Below are 24,485 nucleotides of genomic sequence, written 5' to 3'. Positions count from 1 at the left end.
AATATTTCTTCAAATAGCTTTATTTATTTGGATCCCAAGAAAAGCTTTCTTGGTAGTGTGATATACAATAAAGCTTTCAAGTACTCAAACAGTGAACAAACATATGCATTTATGTTTTCTTTATTGAAATTCAAATCATACCTGGAAAAATAATATTCCAGCTGCTGCTGTAACATTGCTTTCAATTCTGGAAGAGGAATGGCTTCATCAACAAGCTGCACATCATCTAAAATAACAATAAGATATGAATGTAAAATTAATTGTTGATACATTTAAATTTAACTATACACTGAAAGAATAAATTAATCATCAACTTGAATATCAAAAATGGTGATGCATTTAGAAATCACATATCTTACCAAGAAGAGTACTATGTAAATGAGAATTAAAGAACACATCAGAATAGGTAAAGAATTTAAGGTACCAACATGTTATAGAAATCTGGATTGAAATGTGTGAAAATGCAGACTGTATAAATGATCCCAAACAGAACAATCAAATTACTTATATATTTGAGCCCAAATACATACAGGGTGTTTCAAATAAAAGCACCCCTATTCAGAGCAATCTGTAAGAGAGCCAGTAGATGAAATACTCTTAAACTTGGTGGGTACCCTGAGATCACGGACAAGAGATTTTCACAAAATCACTGACACTGTAAACAGAAGAAAATTACATTGATGTGAATTAGATGGTATGTAATTGTGAAATGATTTAGAGTCAATGACAAATGAACTATTCGATAATGTTTATTTTGCTCATTTCATAAAATAATCTGATATAAAAAAACATACCACAGAGCTGACATGCTGTAAGGAGATCAGGATGATCAATGGAGATGCTATCCAATGTGTTGGCTTTTGTGCAAGACCAACAGCTTATACTGCCATACAACAGAATGCAACTATCTGTTGAAAGGTTTCACATGATATGTGATTTTGTCTTTCAAATCTGCCAGGTGAAGAACTTTGCCCCAATACACCATGCTTCTGAGGTAACTCCAAGGCCAAAAGTCACAGGTGTTGAGCTCTGTTGAAAGTGGTTGCAATTTCATAAAAAATGAGTGAATGATTATTGTATCCCCTGTGAAATGTTGATGAAATAATTATTGAACCCCATGTCCTATATGGGAAGGTTCTCGGTTTTGCATCAAAACTATTATGTCCAGACACTCTCTTTGCTGTAGTTAATTACAGGATGATGAAACTGCTCAGCATGTCTCGATAATATGCAACCATGATCCTGCAAGTCACAGGTTCAGTTTGATGAATTTCTTCAAAGAAAAGTGGCTTGATAACAAACTTGACCATAAATCTTATCTATACTGTAACCTTCAGAAAGTAAGTTCCTTTACTTTTGCCGAAATATGAAATGCACAGGGATTCTCTGTAGTCCACATGCAGCAGTTTTGGGTGTTTACTCAAAACTGAATAGATCAATTGGCCTACAGGTATCCTTTCACCCTATTAATGAGATATTGCTTTCAGCAAAGAATAAGTTTCCACTTTTAGTCAAGAATGGAGTTTATTCAATTCTGTGTCAGTGAGAGTTATGCTTTTGAAAATCCTAATAGACTGGCAGATGTTTTTGATGACTACCACCATGAGCCAGAATCAGGACTTGAAGAGCATGCTATCTCCACCAAACATCGTCCTTTGTAAAAAGATCAAGGTCCTTCACCTTGTTTAACTGTCTGAATCTGAACAGAAATGGTCTGAAATTATTCCTATTATGAGAAATAATTTTTCTCCAGAGTTTTTTTTATTATTATTAAACATCAACATTTCATTACAATACAAGAATGACAGGAATACAAAGATAAGTATATTCTTATTATATAAGAAGGTATTTATCATTATTATCATACCCCCCCCCTCCCCATGGAGTCATCAGAATCATCGTTGGAGGTTCATTCAACTGACAACATATTTATCATACCAAATCTTAAAATCTTTAAGACTCCTTGCATTAAAAACATATTCTGGTAACACATTCCATTCACTGACAATTCTCCATATAAAATATCTACTCCTCACGTTTTTCTTTTGCTGATAACATAGCTGATGTAAAAAGAATTAATCTGACATTGCAGAATACTCAGATACTGAATCAATAACTTCAGTTGAATTTATTATTATTATTATAAAGGCATTCCACAAAGTGCATAATTATCTTCACTAATGCATATTGGTAAATTTGTATATTATATATCAAGGGTGTTCAACCCATCGACCACGGAACGATTTTTGGTTGATCTCTTGTGTATTCCTCCTTACTTACAAATTTAATTAAAACTGAAAACACAATATTTTATTTATCATTATCTTGTATTATTTTTAATTCACTTTAAGTGTATTGCTATTGTTTATTTATTTTTCGTTAAAATTGTCAAATCAGTAATTTTCTTATTAAGTCCAGGTAAATGAATTAATTTGGATCAGTGGAAGTCAAACAGTGAGCCGAGTGAATATGATTATAAGCAAAATGTAAAAACTCGATTGTAGCTTAAATATTAAATATTCCAAAGCACATTACTTTGTTTGTCACGGTTATAGTTACTATTAGATGTTTTTGTAAATAACTCTTTAGAAGCTAACCGTATATACTGCTTTAATAAGAATATGTTAGAGTGTTAAAAACAAAGGCAATGTTTTTGTCGCCGAAGCTGTACATGGCGGAATTAGAAAGATTGTTATTGAAACTTGTATGTATGAGAAAGGCTTGCAAGCTCTAAGTGTAAACATCTCCGAAGTCAGTCAGAAAGAGTTCAAACAACTTTCCAATGGCCGGCAACTTACAATCAAAAGAAAGCTGAGGAGAACAAACGGCGTACCGAACTTGAAACTCAGATGAAAGACTCATACCGATTCTTTGAGGGTTGCCAAACTTCATGCGAGGTCTCAGAGGAGGCCTAATAAAAAGGGGCTGAAGCAAGCAGAAGGGGTCGCCGTCAGAGAGACTGCCCGGATCCACGTTGCTTGAGAGGAGTTTCCTGCTTCCAGAAAGGAGCTTCTTGGTTCGAGACATCGCTAGAGAGAGAGTACTTCTAGGCCACAGACAAGGTTTGAAATTGCCAAAAGGAAGAGTTCCAATTGCCTAAGTAAAGTTTCCATGCTAGAGAGGGATCCAGTTAACAGCACTTCTAGTTGTTGAAACGGCAGAAATGGCAAGGCAGTTGTCCAGGCATTTTCGGCGAGCCCAAGCAGAGGAGAAAAGGCAAGGCAAATTTCCCGAAGCACCTTCGCTCGTAAGTTTTTCTTTTCGCCGAGGGAGAGTAACCTTTTGACAGAGATGAATGAGCCCACAGCCCGCTACATTCCCGATGAGATGCAGCCGAGCCAAAATTTCCTGAAGAAGATTAGTGAAAGACTTTTGACTGAATGTGAGATATAGAGCCTTTGTAAGTTCAAAACTTTTATAAATTTCCTGTTATAGTTGATACAAGAAAGACTTTTGAGATATATGTTTAATAGTGTTAAGAAATGTCCATAAGAGAATCAATTGGCATGTTAGAGGTTGACATCAAATGTGTAAAGATAACTTAACAGAGATTTAGGTAACCTCTTTACGAGTAAGCTTAGAGATTAATAAGTAAAAATTTGTAAACTGAGAGTAGGTAACCTTATGTGTTAAAGAAAGTATTTAATGTTGAAGAAAGAAGTTTCTAATTTTTGCTAAAGAGTTGTTATAGATGGATAGAGAAAGCAATCTCCCTAATATTAAAATTTGTATATTTCATAGTAATGTAAATAATTGTCATTTGACTTTCTTGTTAAAAGAGTGCTACCTATTTGTTTATTTACAACTGCACTGTTTCTAAAATAAATCGGACTTGTTGAGCGGGAATTGAAGTGAGTTGGCCAAAGCGTTAAATTAAGAAAAAGAATAGACCATGACTGTTTGTGAAAGTTTTAATGTAGGAATTTGTGTTAGAGAAAGAGAGAAATCTACCAGCCGTATATTTGAGTTCTTTTTGCTAATCAAAGATATTAGTGACGCAGTCTCATTTTAAATAAATTTTCTAATATCTTAGGCAAAAGACTCGTAATGCGAAGCATTACGAGTAGATAAACATAGCACGTAATAAGATAAACAAGAGATTCTGAGAGAGAGAAAGCGCGCACAGCAAATTAGAATAACGGAGAATAAAGTATAGAGTAAAAGACATCACAAGTAATTAATAAAAATTGCAAGTATACAAAAGTTAAATAATAATAAAAGTTTACAATGTCGCAGTAGCGACTGGATGGCAAAAGTAGATGTATAACAAAAACACATCGTATGTGTTTCATTTAATTTGAGGATAATCATGAAGATTATCCTCAAATTAAACGAAATTTGATATAATGTGCATATGCTGCTATATGCACATTATATCAAAGAAATCGAAGACGTATCATTTTCACAAGGCATGGGAAACGGATTTTTTCTTTACAATGGTAAATGGAAAGTGTTGTTGTTTGATCTGTAATTCATCTGCAGCAATTCCAAAAAAAGGATAATATTGAGAGACATTTTCGATCGCTACATGCAAAATATGAAGATTTTCCCAAAAATTCCAAAATACGTAAATCAAAAATTATAAATTTAAAGGCAAGACTTTCTGGACAACAAAATATGATTTTGAAAGTAATAAATAAACCAGTATCAGTCACTATTGCATCTTTGAAAGTGTGTCATTTATTAGCAAAAGCCTTTTACTGATGGAGAGTTAATAAAAGAATTGTTTCTTGCAGCAGCAGAATCTTTATTTTCTGATTTTAAAAATAAAAATGAAATCATTTCGAATATTAAAGATTTACAACTTTCCAGAACAAGGGTTATGAGAAGAGTTGAAATTTTTAAGTGCCGATCTGAATACTCAGTTAATGTCAGACATTCACTAGTGTGTGTGTTGCGTTTTCATTACATTACAATTTGATGAATCAAACGACGTCATTGATATTGCTCAGTTAATGGTATTTGAAGATTATTCAAGTAAAGAACTTTTGAAAATTATACCATTATTGGGAAGGACTAGGGGAGAAGACATTTTTTCGGCATTTGATGAATTTGTGAAACAACACAAACTTCCGCTTTTAAACTTGTGTCTATTACTACTGATGGTGCTCCTGCAATGATAGGTAATAAATCAGGCTTCATTTCATTATGTAAAAACGATGCCAAATATCCAGATTTTTTAACGAACTACAGTACTTGTTGGTGAATATTATTCACCAACAAGTACTGTGTAATAAAAGATTAAACACAAAAGATGTTTTGTATATTACATTTAAAATTGTAAATTCTGTTTGAGGAAAACCCTGCAACTGCGGTTATTTAAATTACAGGCAGATGATGATAGGGAACTTCTGTTGTACAATAATGTTCGCTGGCTCAGCAGAAGTCAATTTTTAGAAAGATTTCTTGTATTGATTAACGATGTAAAAAAATTTTCTTTATGAAAAAGGAGATAGTTATCCACAATTGAGTGATAAAAGATGGTTGTTACACTTATCATTTTTAGTAGATTTCTGTACGAAATTAAGCAATTTAAATATAGAGTTACAAGGTAGAGATAAAAATTTAATTGACATGTTAAGTTCAATAAAAACTTTCCAACAATACTTACTTTTATTAAACAAAAATATAAATGACCACGAATTTAGACATCTCCCATATTTATTAAAATTCTTTGAACAAGATCAAGAAATGCTTCGCTATGATTTAAAAGAATTTATTCGTGAAATAGAATTAGTTGAGGAAGAAATAAATTCAAGATTTAAATAAAACTGAAATGACTGTATCTTTTAACAATAATCCATTTCAAGAAAACTTGAACATCACAGAAATTTCAAATAAAATTAATGGGCTGTTTGATATAAACCAAGCTGAAGTAGAACTTAAGATAATAAACATTCAGAATAGTTTACATTTAAAATCAATAAACAATGAAGTCATTTGGAAGTATGCACATGAAAAATTCCCAATATTAACTGATATTGTGCGAAAAATTCTGTTGTATTTCGGATAGACATGCTTGTCAGAATCCACTTTTTCAAATATGAATGTCATAAAAAATCAATTAAGAAAAAACCAAATTACAAATGTTCGTTTGGATGATTGTCTGCGATTGGCCACTTCTCCATATCAACTTGACTATGAAAATATTGCGAGGTCCAAACAATGCCAAATTTCACATTAACTTTTTTTTTTTTTTTTTTTTAATCAACCAGCATTTCCTGTAACTTGTGAGTTTGTAATCAATCTGTTGTTTTTTCTAACTTTGGTTTTCCAAAATAGAGAAATAAATAATTTATTCAATATATCTGTTGTATTTTGTTGTATTAAAATAATTAAAAGTGATAGATAAATTTTTAAATACACAAATAAAGGTTTTAGTTGTGCATAATCAAATATCAGGTTGAGGAAACGTGATCTATATAAGAGAGTAGATCGCTGAATAACTTTTTATAGAAAAGTAGCTCGCGTAGTAAAAAAGGTTGAACACCACTGTTATATATAAACTCTTGGGGAATGCATCACATGCCGTCAAGCATATCCCCAGGTCGAGTATAAGGGAAGGACCTCTGGATAAAGAGGATAACTGCAAACGAACAAGGAAGCCTGTAAATAAGCAGCTACAGATCATGGGACAGCATCCACCATCAGGAAGATATCCAGTGGCATGGCTATCTCTATTAAAGAGCCACATATTTCTAGATAGGGATTGGTGCGATATAATCGCCATTAAATAATTTACAGTCGACTGGATGTTGGAGCAGCAACAACATTAATCCTGATAAGAGGAAGATCGCCCATAAGTGACAACAGAATGAATGATATCATGAAAGGGAGATAATCATGAAAAATTAGGAACAGGTAGCACACCATACCTTTTTAGAAGGCTATTACTGGACAGGGAAGGCAACGAAAAATCACCTTGTTCTATTTTTCCCTGGTAAGGTAGCAGTATGGATGGAAATTCTAAGGGATAAAAAAAGCACACAACGAGCTGCTATATGCATATTATACATGTGGTTTGCATGTGCTGAAAGTTGTAAATGATTTACTGATAAATTAAAGATTTATGCAATCTTCAAGTTGTAACAGTATTTATGGCCAGACTAGATAGAATCATTTATTCAGGTGAAGACAGCAAAAAATTTAGTTGACTAAACAAACATACGTACCCACAGTAATAAGGTTTAATAAGTAAATATTTCTAATAAGTATCAAAGAACATCGTCAGTACAGTTAATCCAAACAATACTAGGAATAACATACAGTTAGGGCACATGATTACAATGGAATCCAAATATGCGTGCAGTAGCGTGTTATAGAATTAAATTAAAATAAGATAACATGCATAAAAAATCATTTTACACAATATTGTATGACAATTTCCAATACTTTAGGGATAGCAAGAACTTCATTACAGTTTAGATTTGGTATGTGACATAGGGCTTCAGCACTTTCTTTATATAAAAAAACATGTTTATATAAAGATCAATGTTTAGTCTTTTCCCAATGGATTTCATGGTTTGGGTTTTCAACTTCATGTTGTGCAAGGCAAGATTCCTGCAGTTTGATATGACGGATAAGGTCTTGAAGTTCCTAAATGCATTTATTAACAGATCTACCTGACTGGCCATAGTAAGACAATTTAAGAACATGGAACCTCGTACATGCCAGGTAGCATCAGTAGCGAGAGTTTGCCTTTAGCAGAAAGTAACAAGTTATAGATCTGGTTGATTGGTTTGTAGGTAGCAGCCAGTTTGTATTTCTTCATAATTTTTGAAAGATGTTCGGAGATGCCTTTGACTTAAGATATGGGAATCATATGGGCTTATTCTTGTCTAGGTTGATGTGTGTAGGGAAGTGACTGGTGATTTTTTTAAGTTGTTTAAGGATTGTATCCATTTAGTAAGGCTGTATTTTTGATTATTTCCAATTCCTGGTTTAGGGATTCTTCAAAAAAGCAGAATCTGTGTGCTCTGGTTACTAATGATTTAATGATACCAAATTTTTGAGATGGATGATGAGCAGAAGAACTGTGAAAGTAGTGACCTGAAAATGTCGGCATGTAATAGAGAGAAGTGGAGATGGAACCATCTTTTCTTCATCATCATCATCATCATCAAATTACTGTCATGTACCCTCAAGGGGGTATACAGGATATGAGAGTACTACATGAAAAATTTACATCATTACTAACTTCCTATCCACAATATTCCTCCAAATCAGTCTGTTACTTGTCAAGACTCCAACATTATCAGATCTTATATTTCTATCGTCTAAGGAACTTTGTATCAATTCACCTATATTTTAGTCTTCCTATGGGTCGTTTTCCTGCCAACCTGCAGGGGAACACTTGTTTTGCTAATCTTTCATCGCCCATTCTGTTTAAGTGACCATACCACCTGAGATTAGCTCTGCTAACGGATTCCTGGATGCTGACAATGTCAAGTTCTTTAATAATATCCTAGTTTTTCATATGATATTGCCATTGATGCCATCTGTTCACACCTCTAATCTTTCTCAGGACTCTCATATCTACGGTCTCTAGTCAAGTGTTTTACTTCTGACCCAGCTCTCAGATCCATAAGTTAAAACTGGTTTGAACACTGTCTTGTATACAGCTAATTTAGTGTTCCTACTAATTTCTCTCTTATTCCATATGAATTTATTCAGCTATGTTGATTCTGTTGTCTATTTCCATATTTAATTTGCCATCTTCACTAAAAATCGCGCCTAAGTAGCTGAAATGTTTTACTTGTACCACAGGTTCTCCATATGCAACGCAGTTGATATTTTCAACGATTCTACCTATTTTCATTGACTTTGTCTTTTTATTGCTGACCTTCATGCCATATCTATTACAATAGTTATTCAATTTAGTCAGGGAATCTTGCAAACTTGTAGCGGATTTATTTAGAATATAACATCATTTGCATAAAGCAGGGAGCTGATATTAACATCTCCAATTCTGATATAATTTTTAATACCACTTTCCTTCATAATGTGATCCATATAGATAATGAATAACAGAGAGGATAATGTACATCCTTGTCTCACACCAGATTTAACATTAAACCATCTTCCTGTACTTCCTTCAATTCTAACTGCTGACTCACAACTCAAATATAGACTAAGTATTGCTTGATATAATGCCCCATTGACACCATATAACCGAAGCGTATTGAACAGCTTCTCTCTTGGCACCTTGTCATATGCCTTTTCCAAATCGACAAAACTTAAATACAGATCTTTGTTATATTCCCATGCTTTCTCAATTATTTGTCGTAAAGTGAAGATCTGATCCTGACAGCCTCTATTTGGCCTGAATCCAGTTTGTTCTTCACCAAGCTTTTCTTACACAATTCTTCTGAACCGTTTCTCAAGTATACGTGCATAAATCTTGCCAGGAAAAATCAGTAGGGAAATACTTCTGTAATTCTCACATTCAGTTTTCCCTTTTTATATTATGGGTACTATGAAAGCTCTACTCCAATCATCGGGAATTCGTCCCCCTGTCCAGGCTTTCTGAACTATGCAGTGCAGCCACTTTAAGACTTTTATACCACCATACTTCAGCATTTATGGTCAAATATCATCTACTCCTGCCTGCCTTTCACATTTGAAGCCTTTGATGGCTTCTTCTACCTCAAGTATGGATATGTATTCCTGACTGGCCTGTTGAGTGTTTTTTTACCACTGTGCTATCACTGCTTATCTCATTTAGCAATTTTTCGAAGTTAATTACTCTAGTACTTCAAGGATAGTCGATTCGTTCTCACCGTTTTCATGGTCACCTTTATCACCTCCAACTCCTTTTACAGCACTCTTTCCTCCATTTCTAAGCTTCTTCAACAACCTCCAGAATATTTTGCCACCATCTTGATATTTATTTTCCATGTTGCGAAGTCCATCCTCACCATGACTTTTATTTAGCTAGTTAATTTTACATAGTGTTTAGCATTCTTGCATTCTGTCTCTATATTCTCTAAGAGCACAAAGCTGGCTTATTTGCCAGGAACTTCTGATATGCTTTCTTCTTTTCCTTCACTGCCTGTTTAACTTTCTGTGTCCACCATGGAGTTCTAATTTTTCTATTCTTGCAGACAACTTCAACACATACCTCTCTATCTGAATCAATCAGGGCTTTCTTCAAGTGCTTGCCACTGAATCTCGAAGGTTTGATTACTGTGCTCACACTCTTTCATTTTTTCTTCAATAATCTCTTGTGTATTTTAGTCTACAGTTCACCTATCTTGGGAGCTGCTCAACTTTTATTCGCTTTAAAACTTTCTTACATGTTATCTCTTTTCAATATGAAATTGAATTTTATCCTGCTCAAGACCTAAATAGTGATCACTTCCAATTTCAAGTACTCTGTACACTCCGGTGTCCTGCACCAGGGAGAAAACATCACTATCAACAATAACATAGTCAATGAGACTTTTCTTATTCCTTGTCTCGTCTCTCCATGTGAATTTGTGCACATTTTTATATTAGAACATGGTGTTAGTAAAAACCAGTCCATGTACTGAGCAGAAATCCAACAGATATTTGCAATTATTATTAGCTTTGCTCTTTTCTCCAAATTTTCCCAAAATATTTTTGTATGTCTCACAATCATTTCCTACTCTGCTATTTAGATTCCCAACAAGGACTAACTTTTCCTTTTTCGTTGTGTCAGTTGCTTTCTCTAAAGACTCAAAAAATTCCTCCACTTCTACCTTAGTAGAACCTTCTGTAGGACCATAGGCACAAATAAGTCTCATTGTCCAATTCCCCATTCTGATATTTGCCCACATCACTCTACTTGACATTGCCTGCTACTCAAGAAGATTAGCCTAATATTTTGTGTTGAATATGATGGCTACTCCTTCTTTTCCTTGATTGTCATTGCCTGAATATAACATTTTGTATTTATTGCTCAGAAAGATCTCACCAGTTTTTGTCTTTTGTTTAAGTCACCCTGATTATGTCGATGTGGTTCTTATCTAATTCCTCAGATAGCTCCATTTCTTTGCCATTCAGGCTTCTTATGTTGAATCCTTAACTCTGGTGATGTTGAGTTAGGGTATGCTTTCAGATTTGTTACAGTAGTTGACTTTTCGCTGTTCGCCCTGGTTCCCTGGCGAAAACAACGGGGGGGCCTTGTTTAACCAGCCGACATGAAATTTTGTCATGTTGAACTATCATTTTGTATACTGGTTTAAGCTAATAAGAATACAATTTGGTCGGCTAAATCCGAAATTGCCAACCCATCCTCGTTTGTTCAGTATCCAGGTAGATACCCAAGAGGTTGCACGAAGAGGTGAGGATTAGACATTAGGTCAGAAACCCTGGTCGGTTCTTTGCATTCCTTTGAAGACTATGCGGAGGTCTCTTCTCAGTTATACAGCTTTGACCCTTAAGCACCCCCCTGGATTACTCCAGGCAAGACCACATTCCCAACTCTATTATATTAGATGTAACCCAGCAAAATCCTCTAGTCAGCACTATTCAAAGAAACCAAATAAAATGGCTTGGCCACCAACTCAGACATCCACCCTCTGCACCTTTTGATGCTCTGGTTCTCTACACCCATACAGATGGGAAAAGAAAAAGAGGCAGGCCACGAACTTAATGTTGGAAATACATCAGCAATATTCTCCCAACTCTCTGCATCAGAGATCTGTCGATTTAGCATATGACAGAGAAAGCTGGATTTCTTTCACATCATAAGAACCTCCAAGTCCCATCTTAGTGTATGAACACTACTTATTTGTTTTGATTGGTTCCCCAATTTATAATTGTAAAATTATAAATAAACGATGATTAAGTAAGATGATATGAAAACGAAAGAAAAAAATATCCTTGATGTATGGAGTAAATACTTCAAAGAATTGCTAAGTGAAACAAACAGTGACCGCAGAGAGGTAAAAAAACACTTAACAGGCATGCAATCAGGAATACATATCCATACTTGAAGTAGAAAAAGTATTTTCAAAAGCCTGAAATATGGAAACGCAGCTGGAGTAAATGATATTCAACTAAAAATGCTAAAGTTGAGGTATAAAAGTCTTACACTGGCTGCACTGCATAGTTCAGAAGTTCTGAGCAGGATGAATTCCAAATCATTAGAGTACAGCTCTCATAGTACCCATATATAAAAAGAGAAACAAAACTGACTAAGAATTATAGAGACATTTCCCTACTGATAATAAGTGTTCCTGGAAAGATTTATGCAAGTATACTTGAAAAATGATTGACAAGGATTATGGAAGTGAAGCTTCGTGAATTCAGGCCATATAGAGGATGTCAGGATCAGATTTTCACTTTACGACATACAGCTGAGAAATCATGGGAATATAACAAAGTTCTGTATTTAAGTCTTGTAGATCTGGAAAACGTATATGAGAAGGTGCAAAGAGAAGTTATTCATAGTCTTTATTTATTTATTATTAGTTTATATATTCTTTATATATTATTAGTCTTTATTTGAGTTGTAAGTCAGCAGTTAGAATTGAGTACAGGAAGATCATTTAATGTTAAATCTTTTATCAGACAAGAGTGTACATTATACCCTCTGTTATTCATTATCTATATGGATCACATTATGAAGGAAAGTGGAATTAAACCTGATAACAAAACCGGAGACATTAATGTCAGCTCTTTCCCTTATGCAGACGATGTCATACTTTTAAATACATCTGGTACAAGTCTGTGAGATTCCCTGATTAAATTGAATAACTGTTGTAATAGATATGGTATGAAGGTGAGCAATAAAAAGACAAAGACAATGAAAGTAGGCAGAATCGTTGAAAATGTCAATTGCGTTATGAATGGAGAACCTGTGGAACAAGTAAAACATTTCAACTACTTAGGCACAATTTTTAGTGAAGATGGTAAATTAAATATAGAAATAGACAACAGAATCAACAAAGCTGATATGGTAGGAAGTCAATTGAATAAATTCATATGGAATAAGAGAGAAATTAGTCAGAACACTACATTAGCTGTATACAAGACAGGTTTTAAGTTATGGATCTGAGAGCTGAGTCAGAAGTAAAACACTTAACCAAAGACTAGAGACTGCAGATACGAGAGTCCTGAGAAAGATTAGAGGTGTGAACAGATGGCATCAATGGCAATATCATATTAAAAATGAGGATATTACGAAAAAACTTGACATTGTCAGCATCCAGGAATGCATTAGCAGAGCTAATCTCAGGTGGTATGGTCACTTAAATAGAATGGGCAAAGAAAGATTAGAAAAACAGTGTTCTCTACCAGGTTGGCAGCAAAATGACCCAGAGGAAGACCAAGATATAGGTGGATTGATACGGTACAAAGTGCCTTAGACGACAGAAATATAAGATCTGATAATGTTGGAGTCTTGACAAGTAACAGACTGATTTGGAGGAAAATTGTAGATAGGAAGTTAGTAATGATGTAAATTTTTCATGTAGTACTATCATATCCTGTACACCCCTTGAGGGTACATGGCAGGAATTTGATAATGAATTGTAGAAATAATGTTAGCTTTTTATAGTTCCAAAAATGGTACCAATATCTCATCCACAATAAGGAAGTGAGAACTTTTGTCCCATTGTGCAGAAATGTTCCAACAGTGATACTCATAACTGAGCATAATTTGACAATGTAAATATCTGGATTAAAAGAATTTGCAAGATCTGGCAATTGTGAACTCTTTTTTCAACAAGAGGGAAAAACGTTTGATAACATTTAGAAATGGTAACAAAAGTTCACACGTTGACTACATCTTGATTAGAAGAAAACATCCTAAGGTTGTGATAAATTGTAAGGTATTTCCAACAGATCAGCAGATTTTAAAATAAGACCGAAGATAAGAACCTCTGGAAGCCATGGAATGAAGATAATTAAGTGGTTTCGCTTAAAAGAAGAGAGTGTGAGGAATCGTTTTAGGGAGAGGATGTTAGAGAGGATTTTGGATCGACTGGAAAGTGTACAAGATTGGTGGAAACATAATTCAAAAGTAATCCTGAGCTGTGCAATTGAGGTGATTAGTGAAACATCTGGAAAGATCAGAGAGCAGGAGGAGGGTTGGTGATGGAATAATAATGTACAAGAAGCAGTGACAGCTAAGAGGAAGGCAAAGCAGAAGTGGGATGAGTCAAGAGTGGAAGAGGACAGAGAGAGAGAGAAAGAAAGAAGCCAAGAGAGTTGTGGTGCAGGCAAAGGCCATGGCATATCAAGATCTGTATGATCAATTAAAAACAAAGGAAGGACAGAGAAAAATTTACCAACTAGCAAAATGTAGAAATAAAGCAGCAAAGGACATCTTACATGTGAGGCAGATCAAAGACGCTAAAGGAAGAGTATTATGGAGGGATGTGGACATAAGAAACAGATTGAGAATATACTTTGAGGGACTTTTGAATGAGGAAATTGCGAGGACTCACAGAGAAGATGGGTAGCCTTCTGAGGGGATGGTGCAGAACATTAATAGAGTGGAAGTGAAGGAGACCATGAAGAGGATGAATAGTGGAAAATCGGTGGTCCCAGACAGGATTCCAGTGGAGGCATGGAAGGAACTGGAGGAAGAGGAAATTGACCTGCTGTGGGACCTGTTTATGGAAGTTTGCCAACAGAAAAATATACCCGAGGAATGGCAGGAAAGTACTCGTCCCCATCTACAAGGGTAAAGGGGATGTACAAGACTGTAAGAATTACAGAGGAATAAAGTTGATGTCCCACACAATGAAAATCCTAGAAAGGGTTCTTGATGGAAGAGTGAGGAAGGAGGTGGAGATCTCTGAGCCACTGTAGTGGTGGAAACAGATGTAATCCTGGTGCTCCAATATATGTAAGTTGGCTATCCTACTGTTTGTCCACACTATGAACAGTTGCAGCTGCAGGGTACTTGGTAAATCCAAAAGTTGTAACTGGTCTTTGGAGGAGCAAATAAAGATTGCTAGCTTTTTGTGTGGTTTATAAGTAGTCACAAGATTTTTTTATTTTATTTTATTATTTTTTTTTTTTTTTAATGTGGGTGAATTTTGTGTTGAGCACAATGATATCTGAGCAAATTAATTTTGCCCAGTAGACTATGGTTTTTATAGTTCCAAACAGCAAGGGGAAAGGGGGGGGGGGGGGGAATGTAGAAATGTCAGTTCAATGTTGCAAAGTGTAAGGTTTTGAAATTTGGTAAGCAACAATAGGATGCAAAGTATACACTTGGTGAGTAAACTTAAATGGAGGATGAGCAGATGACAGATCTGGATGTGGTGGTGGACAAGGACTTGCAATTCAGGAGTCACACTGCACAAGTCGCATCGGATTATGACAATGATATGGAGGATCTTGAAGTGCAGAACTAAAGAGGTTGTGATATCACTGTATAAGGTCTTAATCAGGCTTTATATGGATTATTATGCACAGATTTGGTCACTGGGTTTTCATGGTGATGATATGTTAGAAAGGGTCTACATAGGTTTACAAAGATGGTCAGTGGTCTTTGGAGTATGAGGACAGATTGAGAGAATGTAAACTGTATAGCATTGTGAATGATAGGCATAAGGGTTTCGGTGAACAGAGGAGTTGGGATTAGGGCGTAAGTTCTTTACATGGAGAGTGGAATGTATTGCCTGAGTGTGTTGTGAATTAGTTTAGGGCACAGTTGGATGAGCTTTGTGTGTAATAGTGTGTCCCTCCCACAATGAGTCTGACTCTATTGAGGTCAGATGTTTATAGTAAATACCTTGGATGTGCTGCATGATATACAAAAGAAGCTAAAATTGATATCAAAATTTCAAGCTTTCTAAAGATAACAGAAATGATCAATAATATTTTCGAACCTAACTAAATTCAAAAGCATCTAAGAATAAGAGTTTATGAAGTTTTGGTAAGACTTTCTGTACGACATGGAAGTAAGTTATGGACCAGAAAAACAGAAGAGAAAAGAATAGAAGCTGGAGAAATGAAATTCCTCTGAAGCCAGGGAGCTATGGTCTCTGAAGAGATATGTAAAGAACTAAAAATAGACTCAGTATTCGACCAAGTATACAAATACCAAAAGAAGTGGATTAAGCATATTGTAAGAATAGACAGTTCAAGACCAGAAAAAAAAACTCTGATGCCAACCAGGTTTACTTATTCCTTGACTCTTCTCTCCATGTGAATTTGTGCACGATCTGGGCTTGTGAAGTCACTTCATAAGTCAGTATACATTTCATGTATACTGAAGATGACTCAATAAAGGTTGAAACTGGTCTGGGTAGTGGTCCTTTCCATAATGCACAGCATTACAAATGTCCGTAAGTATATATGTGTCTTGCATTACTAAGGCAATTGATGAAGTAATTAGCCTCTTATACACAAGTAGGCCAGACATCAAGTGACTTCACACATATTGCTTACACTTGGATAAAGGATGAAACCAAGAATATAATTTTTTGCATCTTTAATTTATAGTATAACCAAGTGAAATAAACTTTTAAGAAATGTAATTTATTATTACAGAAATTTAAAGAGACAAGTAATAAATTTTATGTTGGTGAAATTTCTGTTCCTGCTGGAACATGTACATATCATTTTTACTTAGTACTTCTAATAACATTAATCTACTGACCTGAACCCAGATGATGAACCTCATTGCCAAATGTTTCTACCTGATTTTGCACTGGCATGGATACAGATTCCATGACTAGATCTAAATCAGCAGATTCGCTTCCAGTAACAGATGGCATTGTTGGCTCAGATGTCCCCTCTTGGGTATTAAAAGCTACCTTTTCATAAGATTCATTTTCAGGTGTTTCCAAGGCTGCTGTTTAAATGTATAATAAAACTATTAGTATATATATTAAATAATCAAAATTAACTTTACGAGCATGTTAATATATCATTGTTTAATAAAACTAAAACAGCAAAATATTAAAATGTGAGCAGCAAGTGCCCAACTGCACATCACCAGACCAGGACTTCTCACCTTTCTATCTCATTCCAACCACTATTCTTTGGAACAATTTCACTGATTTATATAATGAACTTACCCCAACACATGGAGAATGAATTCACTATAGCAGAGATGGTTCTAAATGTCTTTCGTAAGATGATCTTCACTATTCAATGTGAGATTGCATATAGCTTAAGACCAGAAGTGGCTTGAAAAATTACAATTTGCTCCTCTGAAACGGTTGAGAAGAATTGTGGAAGAAAAGCTTGGTGAAGAACAAGCTGGATTCAGGCCAAATAGAGGCTGTCAGGATCAGATCTTCACTTTACGACAAATAGTCGAGAAAGCATGGGAATATAACAAAGATCTGTATTTAAGTTTTGTCGATTTGGAAAAGGCATATGACAAGGTGCCAAGAGAGAAGCTATTCAATACGCTGCAGTTATATGGTGTCAATGGGGCATTATATCAAGCAATACTTAGTCTTTATTTGAGTTGTGAGTCAGCAGTTAGAATTGAAGGAAGTACAGGAAGATGGTTTAATGTTAAATCTGGTGTGAGACAAGGATGTACATTATCCCCTCTGTTATTCATTATCTATATGGATCACATTATGAAGGAATGTGGTATTAAACCTGATATCAAAATTGGAGATGTTAATGTCAGCTCTTTGCTTTATGCGGATGATGTTATACTTCTAAATAAATCCGCTACAAGTCTGCAAGATTCTCTGACTAAATTGAATAGCTGTTGTAATAGATATGGTATGAAGGTCAGCAATAAAAAGACAAAGACAATGAAAATAGGCAGAATCATTGAAAATGTCAACTGTGTTGTGAATGGAGAACCTGTGGAACAAGTAAAACATTTCAGCTACTTAGGCACAATTTTTACTGAAGATGGTAAACTAAATATAGAAATAGACAACAGAATCAGCAAAGCTGGTATCGTGGGAAGTCAATTGAATAAATTCATATGGAATAAGAAAGAAATTAGTCGGAACACTAAATTAGCTGTATACAAGACTGTGTTCAAACCAATTTTAACTTATGGATCTGAGAGCTGGGTCAGAAGTAAAACACTTGACCAAAGAGTAGAGACCGCAGATATGAGAGTCCTGAGAAAGATTAGAGGCGTGAACAGATGGCATCAATGGCAATATCATATTAAAAATGAGGATATTAGGAAAGAACTTGACATTGTCAGCATCCAGGAATGCGTTAGCAGAGCTAATCTCAGATGGTATGGTCACTTAAATAGAATGGGAGAGGAAAGATTAGCAAAACAAGTGTTCTCTGCCTGGTTGGCAGGAAAACGACCCAGAGGAAGACCAAGATATAGGTGGATTGATACGGTACAAAGTGCCTTAGACGATAGAAATATAAGATCTGATAGTGTTGGAGTCTTGACAAGTAACAGATTGATTTGAAGGAAAATTGTAGATAGGAAGTTAGTAATGATGTAATTTTTTCATGTAGTACTGTCATATCCTGTACACCCCTTGAGGGTACATGGCAGGAATTTGATGATGATGATGATGACTTACCCCAACACATGGAGAATGAATTCACTATAGCAGAGATGGTTCTAAATGTCTTTCGTAAGATGATCTTCACTATTCAATGTGAGATTGCATATAGCTTAAGACCAGAAGTGGCTTGAAAAATTACAATTTGCTCCTCTGAGGTATATCAGAACTTTGTAATGTCACAGTTGTGGGTTTTGATTCTCTTATGATTCTGAATGTTTCTCTTCAATGGTAATGCCTCTTCTGAATTGAAAACCATCAGTTTACATTTAATGTGTATCAAAACATGATGCATGAATAACCTTTTGTCAGTATGGTTCGGACAATTTCAATATTTTAAATACAACTTTAAATCTGGTCTAACACATCACCAGACGTGTCTTAACTAAAATGCACAGAAAATCCTTCATTCTGACTAATCTGATATGAACTCGACAAAACTGTATTCATGCTCAATCTTGTCTAATGGTGATACTAGAGGCAAAATTTGAACTTCTTTGAGAGCAAATACAAAGAAAATGAAGTGAACTAAGAACGATGTGCATGTATCCTTAATGGCAGGGCTTAACAAACATGCACACACCCACTTGCATGTGGTGAATCATTTTTCCAGCTGGTGAGTAGTTACAGAATGGACAGCATACAGTTTTGTACAGGGTGGCTCATAAGTCCAAGAATAAGATTTTTGACTGTTAATCTGTCATTTTTTTCTTGTCAAGTATTCTAAGGAACATTTGGAAAATTAATTATGGAAGAGTACACAACCAATAATCAAGAGCCACTAAAACCGCAATGGAACTCCTAAGCACATTTTTTGGCAAGTGAATAATTCTGAGATTTGCAATTAATTGGCTATCGCATTTTCCAAATGTGATGGCTCTTGACTTCTTCCTATGGGATTACCTGAAGGAAAAGGTTTATGTGAAAAAGCCCAAGACAATCCAACAGCTGAAGGAGAACACGTGCAGAAATTTGGGTGCTGCAGCCAGAAACATTAACTCTTTCAAGACCATGGGACATATGTGTCCCCACATAAAATCTTGATTGTGTACATAAACCAAAATAATGTCAATATTTTTTTTCAGCAAATGTGTAATCCGGAACGTATTTCGATAATTTTATTACTGGAACCCTACATTAGCGCCAATTGTCAAAAGAAAGTTTCGTGGCAAATTGTACGTTCAGAGCACGGCGAATTCAGAACTTTTCATAAGTGTTTCTGCATAGAATATTGTTTGTTATATGTTTATGGTGTAATATTTTCATTTGATGGTAAGTAAATAATAGTATTTTTATGTTTTTAATAAAATTTTGAAATAATATTCAAACTAGTAAAAACATAAAGGGACACCGTTGTCCCTGTGGACGTAAAGGGGTGCATTTTATAAGTAAATTGCTTGTTGTAATCGGTGTTTTATTTATTTATTTTACCCACTCTTTTGTATTTTACTTGTCTTTTTATCATTACAGACATGTCGAGAAAAGGGTGGAAGAAGTTTGAACTGAAAGATAACGAAATTTTGGTGTTCAGTAGCAGAAAATAGCGATGAAGATGCGCTAGAACTCTATGGGGAAGACCTGGTATTTATAACTCAGACCATATTAATAACTTCAACCATAGAACCCCTGTGAATGCAGGGGTTCTATGGTTGTAATTGAAGACCAGGCACAAAACACGTTGGAATTATCAGCACAAGAACCTGAAACAGAAAACAGACCGAAGTGGCCCTACATTCATAGAAAAAAATAGATACGTACCAAATAGCTTTCCCTGATGTTGATTATATCTTCGGAGAAGTTTAGATTTGCAGAGACAGAGATGAAGATTCATTATTGACGGCAAATGAAATTTTTTTTATTTGGCTACTAAGAGGATTTAGTTAGAAAAATAAGAGTTGAATCTATACAGTACACTGAGCAGAATGGAACAATACACAGTCGATGATGATGAAATTATCATTTTCTAAGATTTCTTAGAAAAATTAAAAAATGTCTCATTGCAACCTACAGATCTTATGGTGAGCTTTGATATACTCTTTATATACAAATGTACCTCTCAAGGAGACTTTAAAATTACTTGCTGACATCTTTCCAGAAGACATTATAAAACTATTCGATTTTGTAATACACTGGATATTTCTTATGTCAAAACAAATTTTACAGCCAAGTAGAAGGAACGGCCATGGGAAGTCCTCTCTCTCCTGCTTTAGCCAACTTTTATTTAGAACATCTAGAAAAAGTCCTCTTCTCATCTATTTTCCCTCAACCATCCTTATATATATGATATCTTTACTGTATGGATGCACAACAGACTCCTTACCTTCTTTTTCAAACAGTATCAATTCCTTACATCATCGTATAAAGTTTACTATGGAAATGGAAGAAAACAACCAGTTATCTTTTTTAGACGTTCTCCTCATCGGTCACCTTCAAATACTCTTACAACTAAAGTTTACAGGAAACCAACGTTCACAGGTCGTTATATTCTTAAAGAATCAGCCCATCATCCTTGTCAAAAAACAGGAATCATAAAATTCTTATCAGAAGAGCCAAAACTAATTGTTCTACTTCTAATTTTCTACAGAAAGAACTTTCTACTATCCAACAACACATGAAACTCGATGGCTTTTCCAAAAAGAGTACTCAACATCTTCTTGATTCTTATAATCCACCACAAAACAACGAAGATTCAATACGTCGAGTTCCAATTCCTTACATCTCTGGGATTTCAGAACCTATCGCAAGAATTCTAAAGAAATATGAGTTAACAGCTACGTATTCACCTATTAACAAATTATCTTCCCGTTTTCCTTCTCCTAAAGACAAACGCTCAACTATATCTCTTACTGGAGTTTATCAAATTCCCTGCAACTGTGATCTCTCCTATTTTGGACAAACTGGACGTTCTCTTAAAAAAAGAATCCAAGAACATCAATCCTCCATTCATCACAACAAACGTGAAAAATCTGGATTGAAACTAACCACAACATCCTTTGGTCAAAAACTCGCCTCTTACATACATCGTATATTATTAATTTTATGCTATTTAATATTATTAATTAATATCTTTATTTCAATCATGTCTCTGCTTAAAAATATTCCCTTTAATACCTAGCGATATAACATCACGCGGCTTGTTCTATTTTTAAATGATGTATTGTTAGTATTCCACCTTGTATTTTATTTTTTATTTAAAAAAAAAAAAGCTGTTCTTGTAGTGCCACTGAAGATCAAGGAATCTGGTAAATAAACACCTTGCTCTTGTGGATTATCTTATTTTGGACAAACAGGAAGATCTGCCTCTATTTGGCTAGAAGAACACCAGTCTTATATTCAATATCTTGAACCTGAACAGTCTGGACTTGCAGAACATGCCATCATCACTAGACATAGAGTTCATTGGAAAAAGACAAGAGTCCTTCACAAAAGTTGGTTCCTCATGGAATGGCTTTATAAAGAAACATGTGAAACTTTACTTCACTCGCCTAACTTAAAAAACGGATCTGATGGTTTACATATTATAAAGTACTATCTTCCATAAAGGGGATAGCATTTTATAATTCAGCTAATCTTGCCTAACTTTTTATTGTATATATAATTTTTTTTCTCTTTTTTTTTTTTCGTTAGGAAATTTATTGACCTTTTTAGTTATCTTATACCAGCTACTTAGGTGGCGCTTTTAGGAATTGTCAGTTATTGTTTAATTTGAGCCTAAAATGTACTGAAGATGCCTGTGACACACAGGCGAAAATTATACTATTAAATAATCTTTTTACGCGAGTTTTTCCATTATTAATTTTGTATTTATATGTCTGCTCATGGTTTTTGCCATTATTAAAACAGTATATCAGAAATAAACCTATAAGATGGGGGTTTCAAAATGTGGTGCAGAACTGATGCTAAAACGGGCTATTTGTTAGAATTCGATCTGTACATGGGGAAAAAAAATAACCAGAAACTGATATGGGTTAGGCGAATTGGTAGTGCTGGAGCTTACAAAAGCCATTGAAGGCTTAGGTTGTGAGGTGTACTTCGATAACTTTTTTTTAACTCACCCATGCTGCAATACGAGTTGAAAAACCGAAACACCAAGGCATGCATGCATGATGGTTCGCCCTAACCGAAAGAATCTTCTGAAATCTGCGCCATCAGATAAACACATGAATCGAGGAGATATTTATACTGAAAGTTTCGATGGTATATTGTATGTAAAGTGAATGGACAACAAGTCGGTACATTTTCTGACAAACTTTATATTGCCTATACTTACGCCCACTGTAAAGCGGTGAAAGGCAGGATCTGCTGAAAAGATTGACATAAAGTGTTCAAATTGTCATAAAATACAACCAAAACATGGGCAGTGTCAACCTTATGGATCAGCGCAAGGTGTGCTACGAATTGGATCGTAAATCAAAGATAAAGTACTACCTCCATCTATTTTTTGATCTTCTGGAAAAAGCTGTCAATAATGCCTATATCGTTTACACAAAGTTTCATGAAAATAAACGTGCTGTGGGCCTTTACTATCCTGCCGAGTACAGACAGGTCACAGCTCGATCTTTGATTGGCAATTTCTCTTCGAAGAAGAGGGTCATACCTATGACAGTGACAAGTATAAAACGTATATTTCTGAAATGTTCCATGCCTTCACACCACACGGCGAAAGCGAATACATGTAAAAGATGTGTAAACTCTGCTAAAAGTAAAATTGAAAATCGCACTAATAACACTTGCACTACATGTAACATTCACCTATGCTGTACAAACGAACAGAAATTGCTTTGCTGAATACCATAACTAAAAGACTTTATTTGCTAATTTTTATTTATTTACGATTATAGTGGTTATCTTTTTTACGTCCATTGTTGTTTTTGTTGATTTATGTACTGTTATGTTTAGTAAAATGTAGTTGAAGCCAATACAAAAAAATGTTAGTAATATTCATTTATTTGCAACCCTTTACGTCCATTGGGACACGTGTCCCATGAAATTCTATAAAACCTACGATTTTTTCCTACATAATGATGATGTTTTATGTTAACTAGATACCTAATAAAGTCATTTTATTAATAAAAACTTTGTATTACTTCATAAGTCCTTCTGGTCCTGAAAGGGTTAACAGCTTTCATGGAATATGCCAAAGAAAGGGCCTGTCTTTATTAAGTGTTTGATGTGGTTTTTCATAAAAAAAATCTCCAGGTTCTGGATTTCATTATAACAAAGAATAAAAATAAAGTTATTAAATGTTTAAACCCCTTCATGACTGACTTACAAGCTATCCTGCATTATATAAAAAGATTTTTAAACAAAATCTTTTTAATTTTAAGAAAACTGATGAAGCACCACTTTATGGAAATACTGCTAACTCATTGGGACAAATTAAAATTGGTGGATGGAGGTGGGGTTGCAGAGTATATTTTTTGTAGTGAGCAGGATTTTGCATAATTTGCTGAGCACTGCCTTATGGCAACTGGATAACCACATTAAGCTGCTGATGACAAAAACATTTCATTAATGGAGAGAATGGTGGTACTAGCAAGCACATACTAAAAACAGTGCTGCACATGACTTACAGATAATTCTTATTTTAGTGAATATTAGTAAGTTCAGTCATTTTTTTTTTGCTTGTATTTTGCATACTTCATACTGTAAAGTTGTGTGTTTCTGAAATTTTATATGCAATATTAATTTTGTATATAAGCTGTTAATTTTGTTGAGTAGCATATACAGTACAAAGAGAGTGGCTTGAGAGAACTATCACATGTAGCATGCATCCAATCAAAAAAGCTAATAATTCAGTTGTCACAGGGGATCAAATAATAGCACCTTACTTAACAGACCTTTGTGCCAGACCTAGCTGAAAGGCTTAGTGATATCAAGAGGAACCACATAAGACTCACCAAGCTTTGCCATGGTAAATATCCTAAGATGTATAAACATGTAAGCAGATCCCCTATTGATCAATTGACATGAAATCCATACAGACAACCATTTATCAGCCTAGTGCCTATTAGGTATTTCTGGAGTCAAATCTTGATCTTTCCATTA

At 34.8% G+C, this 24,485-nt stretch overlaps 1 protein-coding gene across 6 annotated transcripts in view; it reads right to left on the bottom strand.

Moving 5' to 3' along the window:
• The window catches only part of LOC150109686 (uncharacterized), a 576,277-nt gene that overhangs the window by 346,566 nt on the left and 205,226 nt on the right, over nt 1-24,485 (bottom strand). For 5 of the 6 annotated variants that reach the window (XM_090414002.1, XM_090413994.1, XM_090413978.1 and 2 more), the window contains 2 exons: nt 16,586-16,780; nt 142-226 (listed from right to left, as the gene is read on the bottom strand). In XM_090414002.1, coding sequence (XP_090270128.1) covers nt 142-226; nt 16,586-16,780 — 280 coding nt within the window. The remainder of the gene's footprint in view (nt 1-141; nt 227-16,585; nt 16,781-24,485) is intronic. The other variant, XM_090413987.1, reaches the window with a different exon arrangement.

The sequence above is a fragment of the Typopeltis vanoorti genome, chromosome 2 (genome assembly GCF_054136105.1).
Source record: "Typopeltis vanoorti isolate ZY-2024b chromosome 2, IOZ_Tvanoo_1.0, whole genome shotgun sequence".
Classification (NCBI taxonomy): domain Eukaryota; kingdom Metazoa; phylum Arthropoda; class Arachnida; order Uropygi; family Thelyphonidae; genus Typopeltis; species Typopeltis vanoorti.
Note: the sequence above shows the minus strand (reverse complement) of the source record. Positions and strands in the feature narration are given on the sequence as shown.